This window comes from Nelumbo lutea, chromosome 1 (genome assembly GCF_056320005.1).
Source record: "Nelumbo lutea isolate HS-2025 chromosome 1, American lotus-T2T, whole genome shotgun sequence".
In the NCBI taxonomy this organism is placed as follows: Eukaryota; Viridiplantae; Streptophyta; class Magnoliopsida; order Proteales; family Nelumbonaceae; genus Nelumbo; species Nelumbo lutea.
Genome location: NC_142684.1, coordinates 144,137,547 through 144,151,514, shown reverse-complemented (window position 1 = coordinate 144,151,514; position 13,968 = coordinate 144,137,547). Strand labels below are relative to the sequence as shown.

Genomic DNA, 13,968 nt, shown 5'->3' with positions numbered 1-13,968 from the left:
CAGGCCCATCAAGCTTATGTGCTCACTTAACCTTCCTAACTGCTGCCCAGTTGGGCTTTCTTGTATGGCGTGGGACCCAAGCATTGATCTACACATCAGCCACATGGGTTCGGCCCAGCCTTTGTTACAAGGCCCGGTCGAATACACTGTTAAAGACAGTGCACCCCCTAAAACCCATCAAATGGGCTCTATGGGCCCAACACTTACCCTAAGTGGTCCCTGGGCCAAGCCACCTTGTAACACCCAGGGACTGTGGGCAGATGCAAGATTAGCCCATCAGGTATTATCCCCAATGGTCTTACACTTAACCTCTCAGCCCTTAATGATCATACACTGCCTGACAAGAGAGGACCTCTCCCTCGGCTGCAAGGAAAAGTGTTGCACTCTCCACTTATATGGATCCCGGGAATTAAAACCTTTCGCAAACATTTTAGAAACCATAATATATATACTTTTATATCTCATATAAAATATACTTTGCAAAACAAATCTCAACAATTGAAATCGGTTGCCGGTAGTCTTGGTTTCCAATAGTGAGAGCGCATCCCCGATCATTACCTTTGTCCGACAAAGGGGTTGGTCCTGTCACTATGATCACCCACTCAGATGAATTCTCAGATTGTCCCAACATACCCAGGTTTTGACCCCCGCTAAGGATCTCATTGATTGGTACATCAAAGATAGACCGATCCGACACCTAGTGCAGTATCATAATCGAGTCTAGGGGTCGGGTGTAACTTTCCAGTTTTTCCCATCAATCTCCAAGGTCCAGGGCAATACTGGAAATCTGGTCCAGTTCAAAGATTCAATTAATCGCACACTGTATGTGCCTAGGGTCTCACCCCGGTAGCTGAGACAAGCCACCTCAACCGACTTGATTGCACCACAGTGTCAGCCTTGTCAGGATAGGTCTCCCTAGACCGACCCACTGGCTGTGAACTTTCTAAACTAACACGAGTCTCAATAAGTGTTCAGTTTAAGGGTATTACACAGAAACATACCAAAGGAACATGAATCAAATATGAACTTTTATTCATTTACAATAAACTCATAAAGTACATCAATTTTGATTGAAGCTGAGGGCATACAAAACTGTCTAACAGCTCCCATTTGCACTTAGGTCCAATCAAGTACTAGCCAGAGTCCCATGCTTTCCATGTGTTTGTCAAACACTTTCTGTGATAGTGGCTTTGTCAATGGGTCTGCTACATTTTCCGCTGACGCTACCTTCTGAATCATGATGTCCCCTCTACCAACAATCTCGCGCAGTACGTGGTACTTCCTCTCGATGTGCTTCGACTTCGAGTGGGCTCGTGGCTCCTTAGCCTGAGCAATGGCTCCATTGTTGTCACACAACAATGGGATGGGTGATGGGTTGGACGGAACTATTCCCAAATCATGAATGAACTTCTTCATCCACACGGCTTCTTTGGCAGCCTCACTTGCGGCAATGTACTCGGCCTCGGTTGTGGAGTCTGCAGCGGACCCCTGTTTGTTGCTTTTCCAGCAAACAGCACACGATCCTATCGTGAAAACATATCCCGATGTAGGCTTTCTATCATCTGGGTCTGACTGGAAATCGACATCTGTATACCCTTGGATCTGTAGTGAGCTACCGTCGAATACTAGACAAAACTCTTTTGTCCTTCGAAGGTATTTAAGTATGTTTTTCACAGCAGTCCAATGCTCCTGCCCTGTGTTGGCCTGAAATCTGCTTACTACACACACTGCCTGAGCTATGTCAGGACAAGTGCACAGCAAGGCATACATGATACACCCCACGGCAGAGGCATAGGGAACGTCTTTCATGCCATCAATCTCTTCAAAAGTCTTGGGAGACATCTTCTTGGAGAGAGTGACTCCATGCCTGAAAGGAACATTTCCTTTCTTGGAGTTTTCCATGCTGTATCTCTTGACTATTTTGTCAATATAAGCAGATTGGGATAATCCTATTATCCGCTTTGATCTATCTCTATAAAGTCGAAGACCCAGTATATAGGAGGCTTCTCCAAGATCTTTCATGGAGAATTGCTGTTATAACCACACTTTCACCGTAGTTAACATACCTACATCATTCCCAATGAGTAGAATGTCATCTACATATAGAACCAAGAAGGTAACCATATCTCCACTGTACTTCCTGTAGACACAGGGTTCATCCGGATTCTGCTCGAAGTCAAACGATTTGACGGCAGAGTCAAAATGGATGTTCCAACTTCTAGAAGCTTGCTTAAGTCCATAAATGGATCTATTAAGTTTACATACCATGTTTTCCTGACCTGCAGCAATGAAGCCTTGCGGCTGCTGAATATAGATATCTTCAGTAAGATCTCCATTCAGGAATGTACTTTTGACATCCATTTGCCAAATCTCTTAATCATGGTATGCTGCTACAACTAGCAGGATCCGAATGAATTTATGCATGGCCACAGGCGAAAAAGTTTCCTCATAATTGATGCCCTCTTTCTGAGTGTACCCTTTCGCCACCAGACGAGCCTTGAATGTCTCAGCCATACCATCAGGGCCCTTATTTCTCTTGTAGATCCATTTGCAACCGATTGCTTTTACCCCGGAGGGCGGATCTACTAGAGTCCAGACTCCATTGGTCTCCATTGAGTCTATCTCTGCTCTCATGGCCTTCACCCACTTCTGGGAATCTATGTCCAACATAGCTTCCGTGTAAGTCATGGGATCCTTTTCACTAGTCAAGGTTTACAGCAGGTAACTATCCTGGTCATAACCATAACGGACTGTTGGCCTGGATACCCGAGTGGATCGTCTAGGTTGGTCACTACCTGGAACTTGTGGGACATCTCCCACTGCTCTTGAGCTCTCCTCATCAAGAACAACTTCCTAACGATGGGTGTCCAGGATATAGTCGGTTTCCAAGAATTGCGCATTACGACTGCAGAACACTTTCTGCTCACTTGGGTCATAGAATAGGTAACCTACAAAGCCTTTTGGGTAGCCTACAAATAGGCAACAGCTGGTCTTAGATTCTAACTTGTCTGCACTCGTTCTTTTAACGTGTGTTGGACAACTCCAAATCTTCAAGTATCTGACACTTGGTTTCTTTCCGGTCCAAAGTTCATATGGAGTATTCGTAAACGATTTGGTGGGAACAAGATTCAGCATATAAATCACAGTATCTAATGCGTAACCCCAAAAGGATGTCGGTAACTCTGAGTGTATGAGAAGCGACCAGACCATATCCAATAAGGTCCTATTCCTCCTCTCCGAAACACCGTTAAGTTGTGGTGTAGCAGGATGAGCTAATTGTGATACTATCCCATTGTCCTTTAAATAGTCCTTAAATTCGTCAGAGAGATACTCGCCACCTCGATCTGATCGAAGGGCCTTAATTTCTCTCCCTAACTGTTACTTGACCTTTTGTTTGAACTCTTTGAACCTTTCAAAGGATTCAGACTTGTGTCTCATTAGGTACACGTAACCGTATCGTGAAAAATCATCTATGAAGGTGATGAAATACACGTGTTGATTTCGTGTCCTAACACTCAGGGGACCACATACATCAGTATGTATTAGGTCAAGTGTGCCCTTACATCTTTCAGGCTTACCGTTAAATGGCGGTTTCGTCATCTTGCCTTGTAGGCAAGGCTCACAAGTGGGAAGATCTTCTACAGTTAGAAAATCCAAAGGACCATCCTTTACCAACCTTGTGATTCGGTCAACACCGATGTGGCCAAGTCGATAATGCCACAGACACGTGGGATTAACTGTATCACGTGCTCTCTTCTTAGGGATTTCAGCCGACGTAGTTTCAGTTATATTAGTTTCTAGAGAAGGATGTAGAACATAGAGATCGTTCTCCAGTTCCCCGTATGCGATGAATCTGTTGTTTCTTTTAACAGTAATCGTATTACTAAAGAAGACAGAATAACCATCTGCACACAGTTTTGAGACAGAAATCAAATTGCTCCTTAAATTTTGCACATAAAGATAGTCTTTCAGTACAATTGTTCCTCCTCTAAAAATTAATTACACGGTTCCTATGGCCGAGGCTGCAACAGTTGCAGTAGTCCCCAAGAAGAGTGTGACTTCTCCTTCACTCAGCCTTCTGCTTACCTTGAACTCCTGCAGTGAGTTACAAGCATGAGTTGAAGCCCCGGAGTCAATACACCCGGATGCAGAAGCTACCAACTAATTGGTTTCTATAACACAAGTTTCGAAGTTACCTTTTTGGATTCCAGGTGGTAGGATAGTTCCTTTTCCAGTGGTCGGTCTTCTTGCAGAAGTGACAGGCATCCGATGCTTTGTCTTTCTTCTGCTTCTTGCTCTTAGCGGCTTTCTTCTGAGGCTTCTTTGCCTTCCTCTTTCTCTTTCCTGTCTTGCCATCTTCAACAATCATGGCTACAGACTCATCCTTTTAATCAGTTCTTCAGCTCTTTGCAACATATTGCTGAGCTCTTGTAAGCTGACATTCAGCTTGTTCATGTTTTAGTTCATGATGAACGGATTAAAGGAAGGAGGCAAAGAGTTAAGGATAACATCTATCTGGGTTGCGAGGTCCAGCCCGGATCCAAGAGCCTCAAGTTCGTTGATGTATCCCATCATCCGAAGACAATGGTCGTGAACTTGTTGACCCTTGGACATTTGCGCGGTCATGAACTGTTTCAAGACCTTTTGTCGAGTAGAACGATTCTGCTCTTCATACATTGTCCTGAGACTGTCCCATATGTCTTTGGCAAGTTCGATCTGATCGAACTGCCTCTATATCGGGTTGTCTAAGGAGGCAATGATGTAACACCGTGGCAAGGGAGTTTTTCTCCTCCCATTCTTGATAGTCTCTCCTTCGGGCCTCAGAAGCCCTATCACCCGGACGCTCCGGGGCAGGATTCTTTGCTACTTTGTCCAGTTTTTTAGAAGCTAGTACCAGCATAAGGTTCCTGTACCAGTCAGCATAGTTTGGGCACTTCAACTTGTTGTCATCAAGCAATTTTGCAAAAGATCCGTTTGCAATTTTCTGATAAAAGAGCAAACATCAGTCCACAACCTAATTTGATTCATGTTCTTTTCATAGATATGGATTTTAATCTACGATCCATTTCCATTTATTCGTCTCTGAGATTTCCCTCCTTTCTCAGTGACGGTGACTACGGGTTGTCTCTGGAAATGTGGGAAATCACATAAGGTGCATGGAGCCAACTGTTTCAGCTGCATAACCCCACCACCTTTCTGTGAAGGATCACATCCACTCATCATATGAGTTTTCCCTTTGGCTTCTGTCAGACAAGGTTCTGAGTTGTTTTCTGGTAAACCTTTCGGTCCAGTGAGGGCTTACCCATCATATTCATGAACGCCAAGGTACCGTGAGAGAGTTCCCATTTTCTGGTGAAGCCCCTACCACATTGGTCTATGACGCCCCTATCATCTCACATCCACTCATCATATGAGTTTTCCCTTTGGCCTCTGTCAGACAAGGTTCTGAGATGTTTTCTGGTAAACCTTTCTGTCCAGTGAGGGCTTACCCATCATATTCATGAACGCCAAGGTACCGTGAGAGAGTTCCCATTTTCTGGTGAAGCCCCTCCCACATTGGTCTATGACGCTCCTATCATCTTATGAAACACTCAAACAAGCCCAATAGCAAATGGATAGCCCATTTTCTGGTGCGTTTCCTCATTACTGAAGGACGCATCCTCATGCTAATGATGGAAGGCTTTTAGAGAGTTCATCATATGAATCTCCCTATCACATGCACTCATATTAGCTGGAGGGAACAAAATTACGCCCTAGTTTGATTTAGGTCAAACCAATGTGGCTCCCACTAACTTTCATAAAGCCAGATTTCGGTGGGCCTTGAATCGGCTAGGGTTCCGCACGTAACCTCTTGATGAGGTGTGGGGCCCACCATTGAGGGAAGTCATCCAATGACCAAAAGGGACACCATGGCAATGATATGCATTCAGCCATGGTGTGCGCAAGAGCCACTGTCAAATGAGCATGGGCCAAGTACTTATGGCCCATGTACGCAGCACATCACACATCCATACATCACATGTAGGGATAAATTTATCCAATCAATTAATTATCTGTAAGGCCCGTGGGAAGCCTGTTAAAATTCCATAATATTAACCATTAATATTATCTAGGTATATGGGCTGAATTAGGGTTACCCAGTTTGGCCCATATAGCTTTATCCTTTAAAATGGGCTTTTGCAGTTTTAACTATTTAAAACTGGGCCTTTACAGGCTCGGCCGAATTAACCATTTAATTAAATATCAATCCTTAGGCCCATTAGTGGGAAATTAGGGCTGACTTTCAGCCTTGATTAAACCCTAGAATTGGTCCAAACAGTTTTGAACCAATCTTGGTTCGAATGGGTCTAGGGTTTGATTTTTAATTAAATCCTTAATTCAAGAAAATAATTTGAAATTAAATACTGATAAAAGGAAAAACAAGAATCAGTCAAACAGGGTTGTTTGCACAATTCTTCCTGCAAAACAGAGGTCAGATCTCAGAATGCAGTTTCACAAACTACAAATCGCAGATACCATTTCTCTTATCTATGAAATCTCCTCCTCTACGAAATCTCCTTTTGTGCGCCGCCAACTTCGATCCAAAATAAAAATAAATAGAAAATCCTACTTCTATTAATAATAACATCAGATCGAATACCTATACATTGAGTCTAGAAAAAAAAATATTTACGAACCCAAAATAAATCAAGAACTGCAAAATCGTAGGTTCCCTGCGCAAACCAAGAATTCGATCTCCTCTTGTACGAACAGCCCATAAATCAAGAAAATTATAAAGAACAATTCTAAATAATAATCAGATTTATTTAAAATTAATTTCAGATTATTTGCCCATTTGTTTTGGGAACAAATTTCCCAAAAACCAAATCTGCGCAAATTGGGTAGAATGCCTTCTCCCTAATTGCGTATGTTCAGATCTGAAACAGAATGGTTCAGGATTTGAACCTGGGCTCTGATACCACTGAAAGGATGAGAGATCCATCACATGGACACCCAAATATTGCGGAATAAGGGGCGAATTTCAAAAATTTTTCTTCTCCCTTCAACTGGGAATCACATTCCCTATTTAGAAAATCATATTTTCAAGGATAAATCTTGAACCTTAAACTGAACCAGATCTAAACCTAAAGGAATGGGAGAGAATAATACCTGATACAGAGAAGCAATATCTCCCAACGAAGGTGTTCACGCCCAAGGAAGGATCCAAAGACTGCTCCCACTGAATATGGCGCAGTGCAGGATGGAGCGGAATCAGTAGTGTTCTTCCCCAAGAACTCTGTCCTTCGCAAGAATCATTAGAATGATACGTGAGCAGAGCTTCCTTTTCAATCATTTCTCAAAGAACTGATGTCAAGATCCAATCTTGACTTCTCCGACAACTGGAGATCGAACTGGCAAACAGGGCGACAAGAGCAGGGAGGCGGCAAGAGAGTATTCGTAGGGTGCAGAATTCTCTCTTCTTGATTTCAGCACTAAAGAGGATCTGATGTGTTTCTTGTTGGTCTCTCTCAAGGTTGCCGCCCCCTCCTTTCTTTTTGTTAACTTGAAAGATCATCTCCTAATCCCATTTGGAGGTGCTTATCCAAATCATATTTGGATTAGCCTTCTCTTCTAGTGATAAGGATAAACCCTTATCTTATCTGTAGATAAGATTAGCTTTATCCTAATCTCATTAAGAGGTTTCTAGATCTGAATCACATTCAAATCTGGACTCTCTGAGTGGATAGGATTAAGACCCTAACCTATCTGCTAATCCATCTCAGAATTCGCCCCTTTAATTAACTAAATAAATAGCCCAATTCGAAATGGGCTTTAGGCCCATCAAGCTTATGTGCTCACTTAACCTTCCTAACTGCTCCCTAGTTGGGCTTCCTTGTATGGTGTGGGACCCAAGCATTGATCTACACATCAGCCACATGGGTTCGGCCCAGCCTTTGTTACAAGGCCTAGTCGAATACACTGTTAAAGACAGTGAACCCCCTGAAACCCATCGAATGGGCTCTATGGGCCCAACACTTACCCTAAGTGGTCCCTGTGCCAAGCCACCTTGTAACACCCAGGGACTGTGGGCAGATGCAAGATTATCCCATCAGGTTTTATCCCCAATGGTCTTATACTTAACCTTTCAGCCCATAATGATCATACACTATCCGACAAGAGAGGACCTCTCCCTCGGCTGCAAGGAACAGTGTTGCACTCCCCACTTATATGGATCCCGGGAATTAAAACCTTTTGCAAACATTTTAGAAACCATAATATATATACTTTTATATCTCATATAAAATATACTTTGCAAAACAAATCTCAACGGTTGAAATCGGTTGCCGGCAGTCTTGGTTTCCAACAGTGAGAGCGCTTCCCCGATCATTACCTTTGTCCGACAAAGGGGCTGATCCTGTCACTATGATCACCCACTCAGATGAATTCTCGGATTGTCCCAACATACCCAGGTTTTGACCCCCGCTAAGGATCTCACTGATTGGTACATCAAAGACAGACCGATCCGACACCTAGTGTAGTATCATAATCGAGTTTAGGGGTCGGGTGTAACTTTCCAGTTTTTGCCCATCAATCTCTAAGGTCCAGGGCAATACTGGAAATCTGGTCCAGTTCAAAGATTCAATTAATTTCACACTGTATGTGCCTAGGGTCTCACCTCGGTAGCTGAGACAAGCCACCTCAACCGACTCGATGGCACCACAGTGTCAGCCTTGTCAGGATAGGTCTCCCTAGACTGACCCACTGGCTGTGAACTTTCTAAACTAACACGAGTTTCAATAAGTGTCCAGTTTAAGGGTATTACACAGAAACATACCAAGGGAACATGAATCAAATATGCACTTTTATTCATTTACAATAAACTCATAAAGTACATCAATTTTGATTGAAGCTAAAGGCATACAAAACTGTCTAACAGAATTACTCTTTATTATACAGGTTCAGAAATGCAAGCAGACTTGGACTTAACAGGAGAATTCATGGAGTTGTATAGATAAAAATGAAGTCAAGATTACATACCAAAGAGAAAGACATTGAGGCTGCTATTTGGCATGAATTCATAGATAAGCATCTTTTCTTCTCTCTCTATGCAACAGCCCAGGAGCCTTACCAGATTTCTGTGTTGAAGTATTGCAATCAAGTTAACCTCGCTCTTGAATTCTTCTGAACCTTGCACTGAGCCTCTTGAAAGTCTTTTTACCGCTATTTTCTTTCCATTTGGCAGTACTCCCTAATAAAACATCAATATGGTTAATTAAGAAAGGTAATCAAACATTTTGAGTGTTGAACTAATCAAAATCAATACCTTGTAAACAGGACCAAATCCACCCTCTCCAAGTTTATTCTCCAAAGAGAAGTTACTTGTAGCAATTTGTAGAGTAGCTAAGTCGATCAACGGCAATTCTTGAGAATTAACTTGTTTTCCCGTTTGCATATTTCTGCATGAGAGGTTTGTATTACTTCTTGCCTCCAAATCAAGCAATACAGTATGCTGCCTCTTTTCCTTTCTCTCTACAAAGGAGAATATGTATGAGTAGCAGATTTACTAGTTTTAAAATGCCTATCAAAAGTTCGTACCTTTATTTTTTCCTTTTCTTCTCCAGATGTAGCATAAACATGAGACGAAGACTGGTAGCGATAAACTTGCCAGTACACTAGCCACAACAACTTTTGTTCCCTTACTTCCATCCCCTGCGTTTAGAAATATTTACTCTCCCGGTCACTTCATCTTCTACAGCACATGGTGCATAATGACATTTTTTATTTGTTTATTTATTTATGTTCTAGTTGAAGATAACTGACTATAATTAATTTGTGAATTTAACAGATGCATAGTACGTACACGTTCATGAACAAAATAAAAGGCATCTCGCTGTAAGATAAAAACCATGTATTGAAGCTCAAATAGTAGGCTTTCAACTCAAGTTCTGCCCCTAGACTAATACATATAGATCAAGACTGCTTATCTTATAGAATCCACCTATTCCAAATTCGATGTAATAATGTCTTAAACCAAGTAGCTTAATTTCTTTTGGACATTAAAAATTTATACTAGACCCTAAAGATACTCTCTATAGTCAAAAGATTCAAAGATGCTGATAACTCTTGAGGACAATCCATAAAAAGTTAATGTTAGTCTTGATGTCAGCTTCAACTTTTGCAACACTATTGATGGATATTAGATACTTAACACCTATACTTGGACTGATGTCCTTTGATCCTTTCCAGAATTTCTGTTGGCAATAGTTACATAGCTAAACATTGAACGGGATACTGATCTCAACTGCCTCTGATATTAGTTTTCCAAGCTCATGGGTTAATGTCCTGCTTTCATTGAGCTGGATGTGAGCCACAAAACTAGGATTTATATGAGGGTTTTGGACTTAAATTTGTGATCTCTCATCAGTCAATTACATAGAGGTATCACTTGTAACTTTTAACCGATATTCTCAATGAATCCTTTTATACAGGTATCATTTTCCATCCTACTGCATTTTAAACATAAAAAACTTATAAAATCCATCCACCGAAGTGCTTTGTTAAGCCCTGTTTCTTATTGGGGAATTAGGGAAGGAACAGAGAAGAGTACAGACCACTTGGTCATATCAGTGGAGAGGCCGTAGTTTCACAGGTTTGATCCAACATCTCCTTTTCTGAAGTGACACCGAGAGCCTGTAGTTTCACAGGTCACTAGCATAAAGTCCTGGTTGAAGGATGTTAAATTGTTAAGGGAGCAGTTAACTTGCAAATTGATAGCAATAACCGTTTTACCCTACACATCTGTTCCTTTTTCTTCCATGGAGCTGATTTGAGAACACCCTATATCAGAAAATTACAACGTATCGGGGCGTATTGGCTGACATGCACCGTATCGGGGACTTCCCGATATGCCCCCACAGGGGAGTTTCGGGTCAGACCCTGGTTCAGGGGGTAGAGGGCCTTAAACCGACCCTCTGAACCAGTAAAAAAAAAGGGGGGGGGGGGGGAAGCGAGCCAAGATAGAGGCCGATTCGCCCCTGCATCAAGATTTTGAACCTTGCTTATGATGAATAATGATAAGAGAGTTGATTGATAAAGAGAAGGATGCCGCACCTAACCTTTTCATCAACTACTAGGTGCATGAATTGTCCAAATAAGATGGCTTCTAGATGAATTAGAAAAAGAAAAAGTGGAAGAAGACTTTAGAAAGAAAATGCCCACAGAACTCCCTTTCCTTTTATTTTTTCACCTTATCATCGTCATCATCATATAACTACACGTCTATTTTACTTATTTAGGACCAACATTTTATATGGCAGGACTTATAAGCTTTAGGACTTAGGAATGGGTTCTTTCATTGACTTAGGGGGTGTTGGCCAAGCCCGTGCTCACATTGTTCCAATAGCCTCTCGCAATCTCGCAATCTTGCATTGGGAATAGGGAGATATTTCCACAGTAAACTGTAAAGGTTGCTTAAATGAGCGCTGCGCTGATGGAAGCCGAACTCAGGCGTTGGTTTCTGAAACAGAAACAATTGTCGCATCAGCATAAATGTATTGTTTTTTTCTGACATGGCACTTTTTGTTTTAGAAAATAAAAATTTCACATTAGGAACACTCCCTTACTATTAGGTTTAAATCCTTTTGCTAGTTCTCCATATACATATAGTCCCTTTCTTAGAGAAGGAGGCCTAGTCACATGCTAGATTTATTTATTTATTTGTTTGTTTGTTAGTTTAATGTGTGCCTTGATTGGCAAAATCCTTCAGTTAGCATAATGGATTAATTTGGAGACATATTTTCAAATTTATTATCACGAATAAGCATAAAAAAATTGAAAATTGAAACCATACATACTCTCTGAGTCTGAAGTGCGGTTTGCCAAAGGAGGAGGCTGTGTTGCACCTGATTCTTGATAAAAAGGGTATAATTCAATCATAAGAAAACAACTGAACCTTAAAACTTTTGCTCCTCGACTAAAATAGCAGCATCTTTCATAATGTTTCACGGCGGCCTGTAAGCATTCGTAACAGTCATTCCTTGATAAATCTCTGGTGCACTGCATCAGACCATACACCTTAATAAACGCCGTAAACTGTTCCTGCTTCACCGCAAACATGCTATTAGAAGGATCAAATGCTGCCTGCAACGAAAGGTTACCCATGAAATCTTTCACAAATGGAAGAAATCGATCTGGATCTGTCATGTTCGTGGCAGTTTGATTGTGTACGGTTCCCAGTTCTTCCGTTGAAGAAAAGAATCTATGGTCAGAGTAGCGCAGAAAACACATCAAAAACCATAATGCTGCACCTTTCCCGTTAGGACACAGTTGCTTGACGTCGGCAATGATTGTTTCCAGACAATTCCCGCAAACTTCAGGGGTGATATCACCTCTGCATACAATGAGTCCGTATACTTGGTCTGGATATTCGCCCACAGAGGTGTTGTAGAAGCCGGTGTTAATTGCATTAGAAGATAGAGAAGGAAGAAGGATGTTAAGATTGATTCCAAATAGGCTATTAGGTGTATAACTGGTTGTGTTTGAGCAAACATGGTACAGTTGGGCATAAGCAGGGCTGATGTTGATCAGTAAGAAGGAAGAAATCAAGAGTAATAAACAGCACGGCCTCATTTCATTTCCTTTACACATTCAGGTTTTGAGGGGCTAATTCATGCTATAGGCGTGTCTCTATGAATTATCCTATATTACCCTCATAATAATTATTCGGAGAAAAATATTATTCATCTTCCCCAACTTTATGATACACGAACAGCAGCGAACAGCAGCTGTTGCAGCGGCGACAGACTTCTTAATAAAACCCTAGCTATAAATCCACAAAACCGTAGCTATATGTCTATAGTTACAAACTACCTACGGTTAAAAAACATAAGCTACAATTGCAGTGGCTATAGGTAATAGTTACAAATGCTATCATTCGTAGGACTAAAGCACGATTCAATAATTATATGTGAAGTTTTAGCTACGGTTTTTTACATAACCGTGGCTACAAATTATACTATATAGCTACAATTTGCTTTACAACCGTAGCTAAATGTTGCTCAATATGAATTTATAACTACAATTTACCTTGACCGTAGCTAAAATAAAAAAACTACGGTCTATCCAATCTGTAGCAAAAAAGCATGAATCATAGTTACGATTTTTAACTATTCATAGGTAAAATTATTGATATATGATTGATGGCATTTTTTTCCTATATCAAGCACAACATATTCCATTCATAATAAAAGATGAAACTTGAATGCAAAATTCCAATAAAATATTTTATAATGAAAAAATGAATTACATTTCAAGGTGTATTAATACATCCACGTGTTTAAAACCTATTACAAATTCAAGGTTCTTGAATACATGAAACTCAATCCCTCCTCCAAAAAAAAGAAAAAAAAAAAAAACTTGACGTGTAAAATTTGATCATATTGGTGTTCAGCCACACATGTGTGAAGGGTTGAGAGATCCATCACATGGACGCCCAAAGATTGCGGAATAAGGGGCGAATTTCAAAAATTTTTCTCTCCCTTCAACTTGGAATCACATTCCCTATTTAGAAAATCATATTTTTAAAGATAAATCTTGAACCTTTAAACTGAATCAGATCTGAACCAAAAGGAATGGGAGAGAATAATACATGATACGGAGAAGCAATATCTCCCAACGAAGGTGTTCACGCCCAAGGAAGGATCCAAAGACTGCTCCCACTGAAGATGGCGCAGTGCAGGATGGAGCAGAATCAGCAGTGTTCTTCCCCAATAACTCTGTCCTTCGCAAGAAACAGCAGAATGGAACGTGAGCACAGCTTCCCTTTTCAATACTTTCTCAAAGAACTGATGTCAAGATCCAATCTTGACTTCTCCCACAGCTGGAGATCGAACTGGCAAACAGGGCGGCAAGAGCAGGGAGGCGGCAAGAGAGTATTCGCAGGCTGCAGAATTCTCTCTTCTTGATTTCAGCACTAAAGAGGATCTGATG

At 41.2% G+C, this 13,968-nt stretch overlaps 1 protein-coding gene across 1 annotated transcript; it reads right to left on the bottom strand.

The window, feature by feature from the left end:
* Nucleotides 1–9,010: 9,010 nt before the first annotated feature.
* Nucleotides 9,011–12,609, bottom strand: LOC148878101 (cysteine-rich receptor-like protein kinase 25). Its single transcript, XM_088971608.1, has 4 exons — nucleotides 11,826–12,609; nucleotides 9,577–9,690; nucleotides 9,305–9,510; nucleotides 9,011–9,229 (listed from the first exon to the last, which is right to left on the bottom strand). Exons 1-4 carry the CDS (start codon nucleotides 12,607–12,609, stop codon nucleotides 9,011–9,013), a joined length of 1,323 nt encoding a protein of 440 aa, XP_088827734.1.
* Nucleotides 12,610–13,968: the final 1,359 nt, after the last annotated feature.

What these genes read in the sequence shown, in the direction of transcription:
- LOC148878101 (XM_088971608.1), bottom strand. Translation starts at nt 12,609, where the DNA reads ATGAGGCCGTGCTGTTTATTACTCTTGATTTCTTCCTTCTTACTGATC. An exon ending in AAGAAAAGGAAAAAATAAAG is followed by an intron (nt 9,511 to 9,576) that starts GTACGAACTTTT and finishes TCTCCTTTGTAG; the next exon opens with AGAGAAAGGAAAAGAGGCAG. An exon ending in GATTTGGTCCTGTTTACAAG is followed by an intron (nt 9,230 to 9,304) that starts GTATTGATTTTG and finishes ATGTTTTATTAG; the next exon opens with GGAGTACTGCCAAATGGAAA.